The sequence below is a fragment of the Eleutherodactylus coqui genome, chromosome 7 (genome assembly GCF_035609145.1).
Source record: "Eleutherodactylus coqui strain aEleCoq1 chromosome 7, aEleCoq1.hap1, whole genome shotgun sequence".
NCBI lineage: Eukaryota > Metazoa > Chordata > Amphibia > Anura > Eleutherodactylidae > Eleutherodactylus > Eleutherodactylus coqui.
Window position 1 is genome coordinate 123,779,537 of NC_089843.1, and position 13,914 is coordinate 123,793,450.

Sequence of the window (13,914 nt, forward strand, 5' to 3'; positions counted from 1 at the left end):
ATGGACACCATGGCTTAGTTTTTTTCTTCTTGTTCACTTTCTAAATGGCCTTCAATAACAATGTCCTACTACTTTATTGCTGTAGTTTCTGTACAACCCCTTCCCACAGCTGGCACAACGATGCCACGTCTGACAGCACATTGCTCCTCTCAGCTCATGGTATAAATTCTCTCCGGGCTCCTTCCACAATGTAAGGTCAGGGATGGAAGGACGATGTACACAGCAGGGCAGAAGACAAGGTACAGATAGGAAGAGTCTGCAGGATAGAGAAGTCACACAGGCTGTATCACAGTGCAGGATGCAACCACAACAAAGCCTATAGGAGGAAGTGGGGGAATCACTCTACCCATCAACATCAGTGTCTGCACCGGGCAGAGGAGAAGAGGAGATCAGTATTGGAGGAAGATGTGCTTGTACACAAGAGCTAGTGCAGTTAGCCACATCCTGAGAAGTGTCAGAAACTAGAAGTACAGTGCAAACGGTTTATCAGGCAATCTGAAAATGAAAGAAGGAATGGAAATTGTAGATTGACCTTATGCCTATATAAAGGAATAAACTTTTTACCTTGGTGGCGGGAAGGGGGAGGGGTTTGGTGTGGGACCTTGTTTATATTAGATCATGCCTAAGAAAAATTAGTTTGGTGTCTTCACACTCCCTTAAAAGAAATCCATTCCTAAAACTAGGATGCAAGAAAGTCTAAAATATTCTATGACCAACTTTAACACATTCAAAGAATTAAAGCAATATGTACCCAAGCAAGGCTGTATGCACACAGGCGGGTGCAACAAACATGGTAGAGCACACTCCGCCCAAGTGCCATCCCATGTGTGGGACAATGGGCATTACAAGTCCTATTCTCAGACTCCCACGAGACTAGAACATGTCACGATTTTTCAGTTAGGGAGCGTTCATGTGGCGTTATTTAACATACTATGTGACTTTAAGCGGGGGTCCAGTGACAGCTGCTGAAAACAACGCTCTGACGGGATCCCCTAACGGAAACAAACGGGGCCATTCACTTCTATTGTGAAACGGACCCCTCTTTAGTATCCGTTTTACAAGGTTCCCATTAGCTTCTGCTTTATTTGGAGTACAGAATAATGTAGTCCATGTTTATTCTGTACTCCAAATATAAGGCAGAAACAATCGGGAACCTTGTAAAACAGACACCAAAGAGGTGTCCGTTTCACAATAGAAGTGAATGGCCTCGTTTGTTTCCGTTAGGCCGCCTGCAGACGACCGGGTCAGATCCGGCTGCGAGCCCCGACCCGAACGCCTGCAGAGAGCACTGCGGACTCACCTGCTCCCGCAGCTCCGGCTCTTTCATGTGCCGGCTGCCGGGCAGCCTGCGCAGAGCGGAGCCGGGGGCCGGTGAGTGAGCGAGCCCCGCACAGAATTAGAGCGCGCCACGGTTTGTTTGCTGCACGTGATTTTGCGCAGAAAACCGCAGCCGTCTGCATAGGATTGCGTGCTGTAATGCAATCTTATGCAGGCGTCCAGGGGCGGAAATTCTGCGGGGAATCCCGCCGCGGAATTTCCGCCCGTCTGCAGTCGGCCTTAGGGGATCCCGTCACAGCGCTGTTATCAGCAGCTGTCACTGAATCCCCAGGTAAAGTCACATAGTATGTTAAATACCGGTATGTGAACGCTCCGAGTGAAAAATCACTCACGTGCACGAATGGGTTCTTTTTCCTTGTGAATTCCATACATATTGCAGTTGGACAGATCTAGTGTGGGAATAGTGTCCATCTGAACAAGAACAGTTTTACTCCTCTACAATTTGTCCTGTATTCAGTACACAGTTCATGACCAAATAAGGCCTCATGTCCACGGCACGCACGGATAGTTTTAATGCGGATTTCCACAGCGAATGCACTGCGGGCCATCTTACACTTGATTTTTTTTTCCTTGCGGGAGATCGTGGATTTTTTTCTGCATGGATGTACGTGGGTGCACTGCAGAAAAAAATCCGCAACCCCACCTCCCACAGCCTTTTCCCACCTCCCCAATCGGTTCTAACCTTCAAATCCAAAGTATTTGCGGATGCACTACGGATCCTCAGCTCTTATATAGAAAAATGCAGAGTGATCCACGGTAAAATGGAGCATGCTGCGATTTATTATGCATGCGTGGCATCTGCAAATCATTTAAAATCAAATCCGCAGGACTTAAATGAAGTGCGGATGCCCAATGCTTCTCTATGGGCGGCAAGTTCCGGAAGTGACCCATTTCTTTTCTTCTATTGAGACTAGTAATCACACTAAGTAGTAAATACAAGTAGTACATTCCCAAACTTTTTAACATTAAACTTCAATGTGAATGATTTATGGACAGATTATTTATCCGTAGCTCACCAAATTCAAAACATGCTGCAGACTTTAAAATAAATAGCAAGAGTAAGTCCTTCCTGTAACGTGCAACACGCATACTCACTGGGCTCCAAAATCTAGAACAGATGGCTGGAGATGTAAGGCCTTCCCACTAGGCCGTCCCATACTGGAAGGGAAAAAAAAGAAGAAAGTTACACATAAAAAGTAAAATAATCACAGTTCATGTATATTATGTTTTCACTGTGAAAAACTCTGACTTGCGTAAGTTGTAAAAGTTCTCATTTCTTCAAGTGTCAGTTTAGCTATTACTTTCCCACTTTGGCACATCTCTCAAACCCAGTGTTTGGCATTGGAATAAGGAATTAATACGCAAGCATGTTTGTAGAAATGTTGTAGCGTCAGCATCAAAGCCGACACTTTATACCCCTTCCAATCCCTCAGTACCTACTGAACAACTGCTTGTCTACAGTGTTAACCAAGAAATCTACTTTCTGATAGATCAGAGATATAATAGAAGCCCAATTGCTTGGGACCCCTATAGATTACAAAATTGTCCCTGTCCAGTCTTCTGGTGCAAGCGAAACATTTTGCCTGAAAGCATAGACAATCAAACTTATCAAAGTGGGCTGTCAATAGAAAGGATGCCATAACTTATGTATAAGTGATGAAATCATAACTACGGCACCAGCGCACGTTTTCTAAAGTGCCATTTAGGCAATGATTATCGCTCAAAATTTGCTCAAAAGCAGTCTTATGAGCGATAATTGTTGTGTCAAAACACACGGCTAATGTGCCGTTTTCGTTAGCGATTCACTCATCGTTATTTTTCAGCTAGCTGAAAGACAGAGTCTTATCATGACCGTGTGCCGAGTTCTCAGCGGGATACCACCGATACAGTTTCAGCTGGTTTCCCGCTCGGAGAACACAGGAGTATGCAGAAGACAGCGCTCCAGCTGTGTTCTGCATATCCCACTCTGAGCAGTCAGCTGAGTGCTCCGAGAACACAGCAGAAGTATGCAGAAGACAGTGCTCCCGCTGTCTTCTGCATACAGCGGGAGCCTTATTTACACACTAATTAGCTACTTAAGAGCTTATGCAAAGTGAACGCTCAAAACTGTCACACAAAGTGCACTTTGAGCGATCATCTTGCCGTGTGAATGCACACGATTATCGCTTAAAAGATTGCCTTTGAGCGATAATCGTTGTGTCCAGATGGACCTTAATACACTGTGCCAAAATAATTTAGTACTAAAAGCAATATGTCATTTAAAGCCAATATGTTCTATGAAATCTTTAGTATGTATGAAGTCCTTTCAGCAGGCAAGGTGTGCCATACAGATGATAGGTGTGTCAACAAGCACAAGACAACAGATAAAGCCTGCCTTAGGACATACAGCCTAGTAACACCCAACTTGGTGAGGAGTCATTAATAGCAGCACGGTACAGAAAGAGTACTGGAAGTGCGGGTTGTTTCATTATTACATCCCCTACTAGGAGATACATGTCACAGAGAGGTCTATGAGCTATTGCAGTGTACCACTACAACCCTCGGCTCTGGGACAGCTAGTCATTTACACAGCTGGCTTGTAATACTATAATACTGCTGCAATGTACTGTAAAAAGTCACACATCTGTGCGTCCGTGACATGACCACAACAGATATTTATTCATCGGAAGTAAACATTATAATATCCCTACTGAGAGAAAGCAGGGATCTTATCTATATATATAAAATTGAATGTATGTCTGTCTGCGTGCGTGTCTGCGTGCGTGTCTGTTTGTCCTTTATGCGCTACTACACCATTCATCCGATCGCCATGAAACTTTGGGAAGTTGTTAAGTACACTCCTGGGAAGATTATAGGCATAGTACAAATATCCTACGATAAATGGCGCGCGAGCGTCGTCGAAAGTTACGCCCCCCCCCCCCCCACGTAGATCGAATAAGTAAGCCACCTGCTATTGTGATGTCATCACTGATGTCATCAACATCGGACGCCCTTGAACATGCCCCAACATGTTCTATAAAGCTGCATTGTGATGTCATTAAGGCTCTATTATGACACGTACAGCTTGGAACCACTAGAGCACGCCAGCCAATTACCATTGGAGTTGGAAGTGGGTAAACAAGTACTAGGATATCTTCCTAAGAAGCCACAGCAGTCGGATAAATTGTATGTTCCACCCAACGGCTATTTTATTCAGCCCGCAAGGGGGAAGCAGCGGCCTACAAAATCTAATTCTCTCATTTCCTGATGTCATAGATAGATAGATAGATAGGAGATAGATAGATAGATAGGAGATAGATAGATAGATAGGAGATAGATAGATAGATAGGAGATAGATAGATAGATAGGAGATAGATAGATAGATAGGAGATAGATAGATAGATAGGAGATAGATAGATAGATAGGAGATAGATAGATAGATAGGAGATAGATAGATAGATAGGAGATAGATAGATAGATAGGAGATAGATAGATAGATAGGAGATAGATAGATAGATAGGAGATAGATAGATAGATAGGAGATAGATAGATAGATAGGAGATAGATAGATAGATAGGAGATAGATAGATAGATAGGAGATAGATAGATAGATAGGAGATAGATAGATAGATAGGAGATAGATAGATAGATAGGAGATAGATAGATAGATAGGAGATAGATAGATAGATAGGAGATAGATAGATAGATAGGAGATAGATAGATAGATAGGAGATAGATAGATAGATAGGAGATAGATAGATAGATAGGAGATAGATAGATAGATAGGAGATAGATAGATAGATAGGAGATAGATAGATAGATAGGAGATAGATAGATAGATAGGAGATAGATAGATAGATAGGAGATAGATAGATAGATAGGAGATAGATAGATAGATAGGAGATAGATAGATAGATAGGAGATAGATAGATAGGAGATAGATAGATAGATAGGAGATAGATAGATAGATAGGAGATAGATAGATAGATAGGAGATAGATAGATAGGAGATAGATAGATAGATAGGAGATAGATAGATAGATAGGAGATAGATAGATAGGAGATAGATAGGAGATAGATAGATAGATAGATAGATAGATAGATAGATAGATAGATAGATAGATAGATAGATAGATAGATAGATAGATAGATAGACTGTATGCAATAACCCTTATAGATAGATAGATAGATAGATAGATAGATAGATAGATAGATAGATAGACTGTATGCAATAACCCTGATAGATAGATAGATAGATAGATAGATAGATAGATAGATAGATAGATAGATAGACTGTATGCAATAACCCTTATAGATAGATAGATAGATAGATAGATAGACTGTATGCAATAACCCTGATAGATAGATAGATAGATAGATAGATAGATAGATAGATAGATAGATAGATAGACTGTATGCAATGACACGTACAGCTTGAAACCATAAATACTAGAGCACGCCAGCCATTTACAGTCAGTCTCCATTGGAGTTGGAAGTGGGCAAACATGTACTCGGCCAGTGATGGCGAACCTTTTAGGGACCGAGTGCCCAAACTACAACCCAAAACCCACTTATGTATCGCAAAGTGCCAACACGTCAGGGGGCGGGGCTTATCACAACGTATGATTTTACCCCCGTCGTTCTAAAAAGGACAAGGCTGTTTCAGAATAGACCGGGTGCAGATTCTGACTGCTTTTTGGACGCGGAAATACTGCAGAATGTCCTCAGCGGAGATTTCTGTGGAAAATTCTGCAGCATTTCCGCATCTAAAAAGCAGTCAAAATCTGCACCCGGTCTATTCTGAAAGAGCCCTGCCCATTTCTGCCACATGTACACATACCCCAGCGGTAATAGTGACACCTTCACCCCAGCGATAATAGTGACATCCCACAGCAGTAATAATAGTGACACTCCCCCCATTAGTAATAAGAGTGACATACCCCAGCGGTCCCCCAGCAGTAATAATGCCCGCTCCCCCCCCCCCCCAGCGGTTCCCCCAGCAGTCATAATACCCCCCCCCAGTGGTCCACCAGCAGTCACAATGCCACCCCCAGCTGTCCGCCAGCAATAATAATGCCCCCCTCCCCCCCAGCGGTTCTCCTGGCAGTCATCATGCCCCCCTTCCCCCACAGAGATTTTCTTGGCAGTCACCATGCCCCCCCCCAACGATTCTCCCAGCAGTCATGCCTCCGCTCCCCCGCCAGCGATTCTCCCAGCAGTCAGAATGTCTCCCATCCCCCCCCCCAGCGATTCTCCCAGCAGTCAGAATGTCTCCGATCCCCCCCCAGCGATTCTCCCAGCAGTCAGAATGTCTCCCATCCCCCCCCCAGCGATTCTCCCAGCAGTCAGAATGTCTCCCATCCCCCCCAGCGATTCTCCCAGCAGTCAGAATGTCTCCCATCCCCCCCCAGCAATTCTCCCAGCAGTAAGAATGTCTCCCATCCCCCCCCAGCAATTCTCCCAGCAGTAAGAATGTCTCCCCCCCCCAGCGATTCTCACACAACGGCTATTTTATTCAGCCTGCAAGGGGGAAGCAGCGGCCTACAAAACCTCAGTGGTCGCTGCTGCCGTCATCTAGATATATAAAAACGAAGTATGTATGTATGTCTGTCTTCGCAGCAACGCGCGACGGGTACGCTAGTAAATTATATTTTTAAAAAACCTGTACAAATGCTTCATGTATCAATTTCTTAACTCCTTATCAAACAGTGAACACGGTTTTTGGTACGGAAGCTGTATCCCTGTTCAGGTCCACCAGCAGAAAACTAATGTAACAACAGTCTGCAAACATATCAAGCTACTAGGCTGGATGCACAGCAGCTATAAAGTCAGTGGAGCTTCCACAGAGCAGTTACCAGACCATCGACAAGTGCCAAAAGCCACGAAACACATTTCCCCAGGCTAACTAAAAATAAACTGCTATGTCCGTATTTGCAGGAACAGACACAGAATCCCTCATGTCCCATCTACTCCGAGAATAGCCCTCTTCAAATCAGGATAAAAACATTAAGTAGCAAATGACCCCAGAGAAATAAAACAGAACTAATAAGTACAATTTCTCTTTTGTCAAGCTGTTAAATCTACTCAGTCATTGCTTCCCTCCCATTTCCAAAAGTGGCAGACTATACAGGTCAGCACCACCATCACAGAGGTTCACATCTGTGTATGAGCCTAGGGTCTCCCGATGTATACCTTCACAGAAGACTGCCATGTATCACACTGTACCCACATACAGAGGGATGTTGCCCACAGGCTCATACAGTAGAATGCCAGTTATGGCAAACACAAGGCCCACAGGTCGAACCTGGCTTTATTTTATGTGGCCGCAGCCGTGCATTAAACCTTACAGGGGTTATCCAGGTAAAGCCTGGCAGGATACGCTAGGGGCAGAGCAGAAGCACTGCTCCAACCAGAGTAGTGGCCGGTGCTTGTAATTGCAGGCGTAGCTCTCAATGAAATCAATGGGACCCCAGCCTGCAATTACAAAACACAGCTCCCACTGATTTCATGACCGCCGTCCACTACACAGGAGTTGGAGAAGTGCTTTCACTCCAACCCAAGTGTATCTTGGCAGGCATTGCCTGGAAAACCCCTTTAAGGGAATTCTACTCTCCCTGCCTGCAGCTCCATTCTAGCAGTGCAGAGTCTGTGACCGCTGGCCTCTCCTGACAGCTGACTTCTGTGCCGAGGTGAGGTCAGTGGATCGGAGCTGTGGGCAGGATCAGTGCAAAACCTATACAGTTACTATTGGCCTCTGGTCAGGCAGCATCTGTTGGACTACTATGGGGGTCACTATCACTACTGATAGGGGCCACTATTAAGGCTCACTCACATGGGTGTAAGCGCATTTCAGTTGTAAAAATGCGCTACATATTTGCGCAACCAAAAAAAAAAAGCGCTTATGCCCACATTTTTCGGACTCATCAGGGTGTTGTGTGCGTGAATACACTGCGTCTTTACATATGCATAAAAGAACGCAGACAGGCTCATTGAAATAGTAGGCAAATGAGCAGTGAATATGCAGGCTTCCTGCGTATTTTCACCCGATTATTCTCTTCTATGGCCTGTTGTGGTGCACAATACCCACCAAAATTGGTCGTGCCATGTATTTTTTTCATGCAAATACACATTTGAACAAACCCACTGAAATCAATGGGTTCTATTCACTGTGTATAATGCACGCAAAAATAATGCATGTAATATGCTGTGCAAACACGCACATGTGAACGAGCCCTTAATATACAGTTACAATTGGCCCTTTGAAGGCAACCATAAGGCTGATGTGGCCCTTAGAGAAAATGAGCCTGATACCCCTGATCTAAAGGTTTGGCAGATGGAGGTAGTGGATATGTGTGATTTCAACAAGTCCTTTGCTCTAACGGGGAGGTAAGCTGCCATGAGGGGTATCTGGCAGTGGCTTCCGCTTCTTTTCCCTTTTGAGAACACGTACATGTTCTCCTGAACAAAGTGTCTATAGGAAGACTGGGAGGAAAGGTTGTTGTCTGAACGCTGATGGGATATGGTCACCGTTACAGCTTAAAAAATTACTGAAATTTAGCACCAATTAACAAAATTGTCATCTGAAGATGCAGCAAAGAAAAGAATAAAGACAAATTCTGGCTAAAATACAAATGGGTGAATACTTGAGATGAATTCTCTCTAAGTAAAGGGATGTCTTAGCGTCTCACTATTATTAACGTCAACCAAGGTTCCTCTCAAAGTCTGTCACCAGGTTAATAGGACCAATTCAGTGCAATTAGCATTTTCAAGTTCTTTTCATTTTATGAGACTGCATCCACCCACTGGTCTAAGACTAGCAGCTCCACAAGAACAAATGCTATAAAAGGAACATTCAGCAGGTATATGTTAAGCTATAAGAACACAAACATCATGCAGATCACAAACTGTTCCTGATGCACTACAAAGATGCTGTCAAGGCCTTTAAGGGTACTTTCACATGTGCCGAAAGGCACCATGTTTTCGCCTCACAGCTAATTACTGTGTTGCAAATCCACGTTTGCTACAGTTTTGACCACATAAATTCAAAAAGCCTGTCTCTCCCACACAAGCTGCCCAAAAATCGCATTGCAATCCCATGACAATTTTCTGTAAAAAGTTTGCATTTGCCCAAAGTTAAACTCAAGCAAAAACTAGAAGAAACCTTCCACTTAAACAGAAGCTTGCCACACTCATGTCTCTATATAGTTTTGTAGGGTCCAATTTGTTATTTTGTTGATTATTTCTGTTCATAGTGGTTTATAATACTAGAGGGCCATCACATGGTCAGTGATTGACAGTTATCCATGTATATATGGCAATGCAAGGAAGGCGGACAAGCATTCAGTCGCTGCCCACTGGACTCATGGGACCATAATCCCTGCGGTACATTTTATAACGTTTCATGCTCTATAACATACTGCTTGCAGATTGGACTGTACACCAGCACTGAATTCTGTCATAGGATGCAGCAGCCTGTGACATCCCATAGATAGGTGGGACTGCAGTCTGTAAACAACTGGAGCGAGGACAGGGCGGTGGCGTGGTTCGCAGCAGGGGGTGGGGAGAGACTATTTGTTGATTTATGGCAGAGAGTGCTCTGAGACAGATGGAAAAAAGAAACCTTAAGGCCTCCTTCCCACGAACGGATTTCCGCCGCGTAATTCGCGGCGAAAATCCGCTGCGTTGCCCGCAGCTATTAGGTTCTATTGAACCTAATAGCACAATGCTCACGATGCGTAATTCCAGCGCGGAATTACGCACCGCGATTTCTCCCGTCCTCACCCGCAGCATGCTCTATTTTCTGCGGGTGAGGACGGGCTGTACGCACTGACGGCTTCCATTGCAGTCAATGGAAGCCGTCCGTTCACGCTATCTCCCGCTGTAACCAGCGGGAGATAGCGTGAAAAAACGCTTTCCCGCCCACCGCCGCGCGTCATCTGACGCCAAATGACGCGGCCGGCCGCGTCACGTGACACGCTCGGTGACGCGGCGGTGGTGGGCGGTGACGGGCGGTGACGCGGCGGTGGTGGGCGGGGAAGCGATTTCACGCTATCTCCCGCAGGTAAGTATAGGGGCTCTGGGGGGCGCCGTGACGGGCTTCACTGCGTAATATTACGCGGCGGACCCCGTCACGCTCGTGGGAAGGAGGCCTTAAACAAGTGTCGATCAAGGATACAGCTCATTAAGGGCAGTTCATCTACGCCTGTAACGCAGTAGATATTTTGTATCTTTTCAACAGTATCTTATAGGTTTTAGCCATATGAAGAAAAAAAAAAAAAGTAGCTACGTCAATTCTCGACGTGGATTCTACACAATATGCATGTTGGGAATTGCGAATGCAGACTTGCCCATTAAAAAGGGCCAAATCCGCGTGCGGATCTTCAGCCTCACATTTGCATAGCCTCGTCAGAAAGCCGCACTTGAGATACAGATTTCTGTAATGGTTTTTAGAGGCGGAATCCATGTGGAAAAATCAGCATGGGATTCTGTCGTGTGAACATACTCTGTGAGTTAAGGCCCTGTACCCCCCAAACAGCGCCTTATTAGATTCACACATTAAAGGGAAATTAAATCAAACTGCAGTCCAAGAGGAAGTGCAGTGACAGTCAGAGTTAAAACTGTAGATTTAGATCTTATACAAGGTTAGAAATCAACAGAAAAATAAGCCAACACTTCCAAAAGCTGAGAAAAGAAGCTTCGGCTTGAACAATTCTAAAAAGGCTCAGATAAGTGCTGAAACGGTAAATGAATTCTGTTATTTATGCATTACTGCTGATATGTGTAGCTGAGCAAATTAAAGGGTCATTCCAGTGTTTTGTTTGTTTTTAATTCATTGTGTAGCTATCCTCCCAGTATCTATAAACGGACTAGTATTACCTTAGCTATGCTTTACTATCTGAAACTCGAAGATCTTCTCCTCAGATGGTCAAGTGATCCCAATTCTGACCAGCTCAGACTTACTTGGGGTTATTTGTTCAGTTTCTAGTCAGTTTCTTAGTCTGCGTGATGCTATTACATACAAATGTACCAAAGAAACTGCCCAGAGGGGGACACAGGCACTCCTATCACAGTTATTGATGATGATCACATAGCTCCTGTCACACAGCTATAATAGAGGAGATCACAGCTCATCCTCCCGATTTCATTTTAGACATTTAAAGCCTGTGAAAGAGGCTTTTAGTTAACACAATTCTCTTCTATCTTTTTACTCAAATCACAGGAAACTCTTCTGCTCACTTCACAATAGACCTACTCTATGTTAAACTCCATTTATAAAATGTCACACTAATACAATCTCTTCTATACAATATTTGGAACTTACATACTGTTGCCAATAGAAGTTTAACTGAACAGTTACAGTTCTTATGGCTGCCTTAGAATAATGGTTACAATGTGTGTATAGCAACTGTACTGTTGCAGAATTAATGTATCTTTTCATCCATATTTGTCTGACAGCATAATTGGCATAGCTCCTACTGGCAGCACACGGGCCGAATGTTTTACTTCACATGCACACCCAGGCTTCTTTAAACAAAGGTTACAACTCTGAAAGCAACTGCGACTGAGCAATATGCATGATGAATGCTTTATACTGGCTTTGCACTCTGTAGTCAAGACAAAACAACTTACAGTAATTCAACTCCATACTATCCAAACATGACATTTTTTGGTTTCTTGGCAAGGTTCTCAAAAAACAGACTGCATGGGGTGGGACGGACTTGCTCAGACATGTAGACACACTTCAGCAGTTTATAACCAACTTTACATCTTCAGGTAATAAAGTCAGGAATAAGAAGTTTCTCCAAACTTTTTCCCACATGGAAGTACTTGAAAATAAAACAAGCACTTGAACAACTCATTCAGATCACGCAGTCACAGCTGGGTGCATCTTACTGCTTCCGAGTTGCTCACAGGTAGTCCGTTTCACAGTATTGAGCAAAGAAAATAATTATTTTGACATTCCACATTTTGGGGACCTTTACTGAACATAAGTAATCTTAGGACTATGGTGAAAAAAATGGTCCAGATGTAAGCTGTGAGTGGATGAGAACACATACAGATACTTTTCGATTCACACAATGCCTTTTGTGTGATGCACCTTATGAGGGCTTTTATTATATGTTGCAGTTTTTCAATGGTGTGCTATGTTCCAGCCAAAAGGCTGGAGGCTTAAGGCCCTTTTACACGGGATGACTATTGTTCAGAGTTGTTCAAATTGCACAGGAGCGAGTATCTCTGGGACGCACTGTCGGGTATTGTTTGTCTCGTCCCGTGTAAACGGGCCTTTACAAACACTATTCTAGCAAAAGTATGTGAAGACCCCTATAAGTAGAATGGATTGTCTTATTAGCATGTCAAGCGTCCTAAACCATGCTACATAAGATGCAGACCCATGGAGACGTCAGCCATAGCTTGCGTAGGGAACTTCACGCAACTGGATTTACGGGTTATGCTGCTGCACACAGACCGCCCATCATGAAGCGCAATGCATTGGCCCTTCTACAACGATGCAAGGAGCATCATCGCTGGACACTTGAGCAATGGAAGACTGTTCTATGGAGTAACCAATCACACTGCTCTATCTTCAAATCAGATGGACATACCTGGGCGCGGAAGAGGCCTGGGAAATGTCTTAAGTTCAGCGAAGGTTCCTTTATGGTCTGGGGACATTTTATATGGCATGGTCTGTTGGTTGTAGTGATAAGAACAATGAACATGGAGGCTTAACCTGACATTATAGACTAGAATGTGCTGCCCACAATGTGGCAATGCTCTGGGAAAGGCCAGAAATACTTCCAACAAGACAAAGTGCCTTATTACAAATCCAATGCTGTTTTACGTTGATTTGAGGACACGGATGTTCCACGGTTGGACTGGCCTGTATACAGTCCTAACATGAACTCTACTGAAGATATTTGGGTTTAACTGGAACACCAGGTCAAGAAATATCATTAGCGTCTAATAGTCTTTGAGAGAACTCACCAGGGGGTTTGAAGGATGACTGGAGGGAATCAGCTGATGTCTATCGAACATTAGTAGAAAGTATGCCAAGGACAGCAATCAATATCATTAGGGCCATAGGAAGCCCTGCTAAGTATTAAAATATGTAAATAAATACTACTTTTTACTCTGGCTCAGGTGTTCAATTATATTTGGTAGTCATCTAAGCCAGATACAACTGTTCTGCACAATTCTGGTTTGGGTTGATATCTGCAAACAGGAGCAGTACTATGAAACAAGATTGTCCATACAGGGAAAAAAAAGGATACATTTATTGAGGCCCAGACATAAGTGAAGGAGGCCTAACAACAGGTACCAGAAAGCAAAAGTGTAATTTTGTGATGCCTTTCTATGTGTACCTTCAAAAGGGATTGTCTACCCATGAAAACCCATGTTGGTGAAAGAACTCCATCTGATAGTGAAGCTGATCTTCAAGGGCCCAGCTACTGGAATAATAGCTGGGGGAGCATGTCTGTTGATGCATAGACGTTTTCCCTACAGTCATTGTAATGTACTATTATATTGCGCCCATGGTGAAGTGAAAGGATGACCAACTTATACAGTACCTGTAGTTTTCAAACTTTTTTTTTAGATCCTC

General features: G+C 43.8%; 1 protein-coding gene across 1 annotated transcript in view; it reads right to left on the reverse strand.

Moving 5' to 3' along the window:
• The window catches only part of TMEM131L (transmembrane 131 like), an 89,379-nt gene that overhangs the window by 59,648 nt on the left and 15,817 nt on the right, over positions 1 to 13,914 (reverse strand). The window contains exon 4 of the mRNA XM_066573629.1: positions 2,434 to 2,496. Coding sequence (XP_066429726.1) covers positions 2,434 to 2,496 — 63 coding nt within the window. The remainder of the gene's footprint in view (positions 1 to 2,433; positions 2,497 to 13,914) is intronic.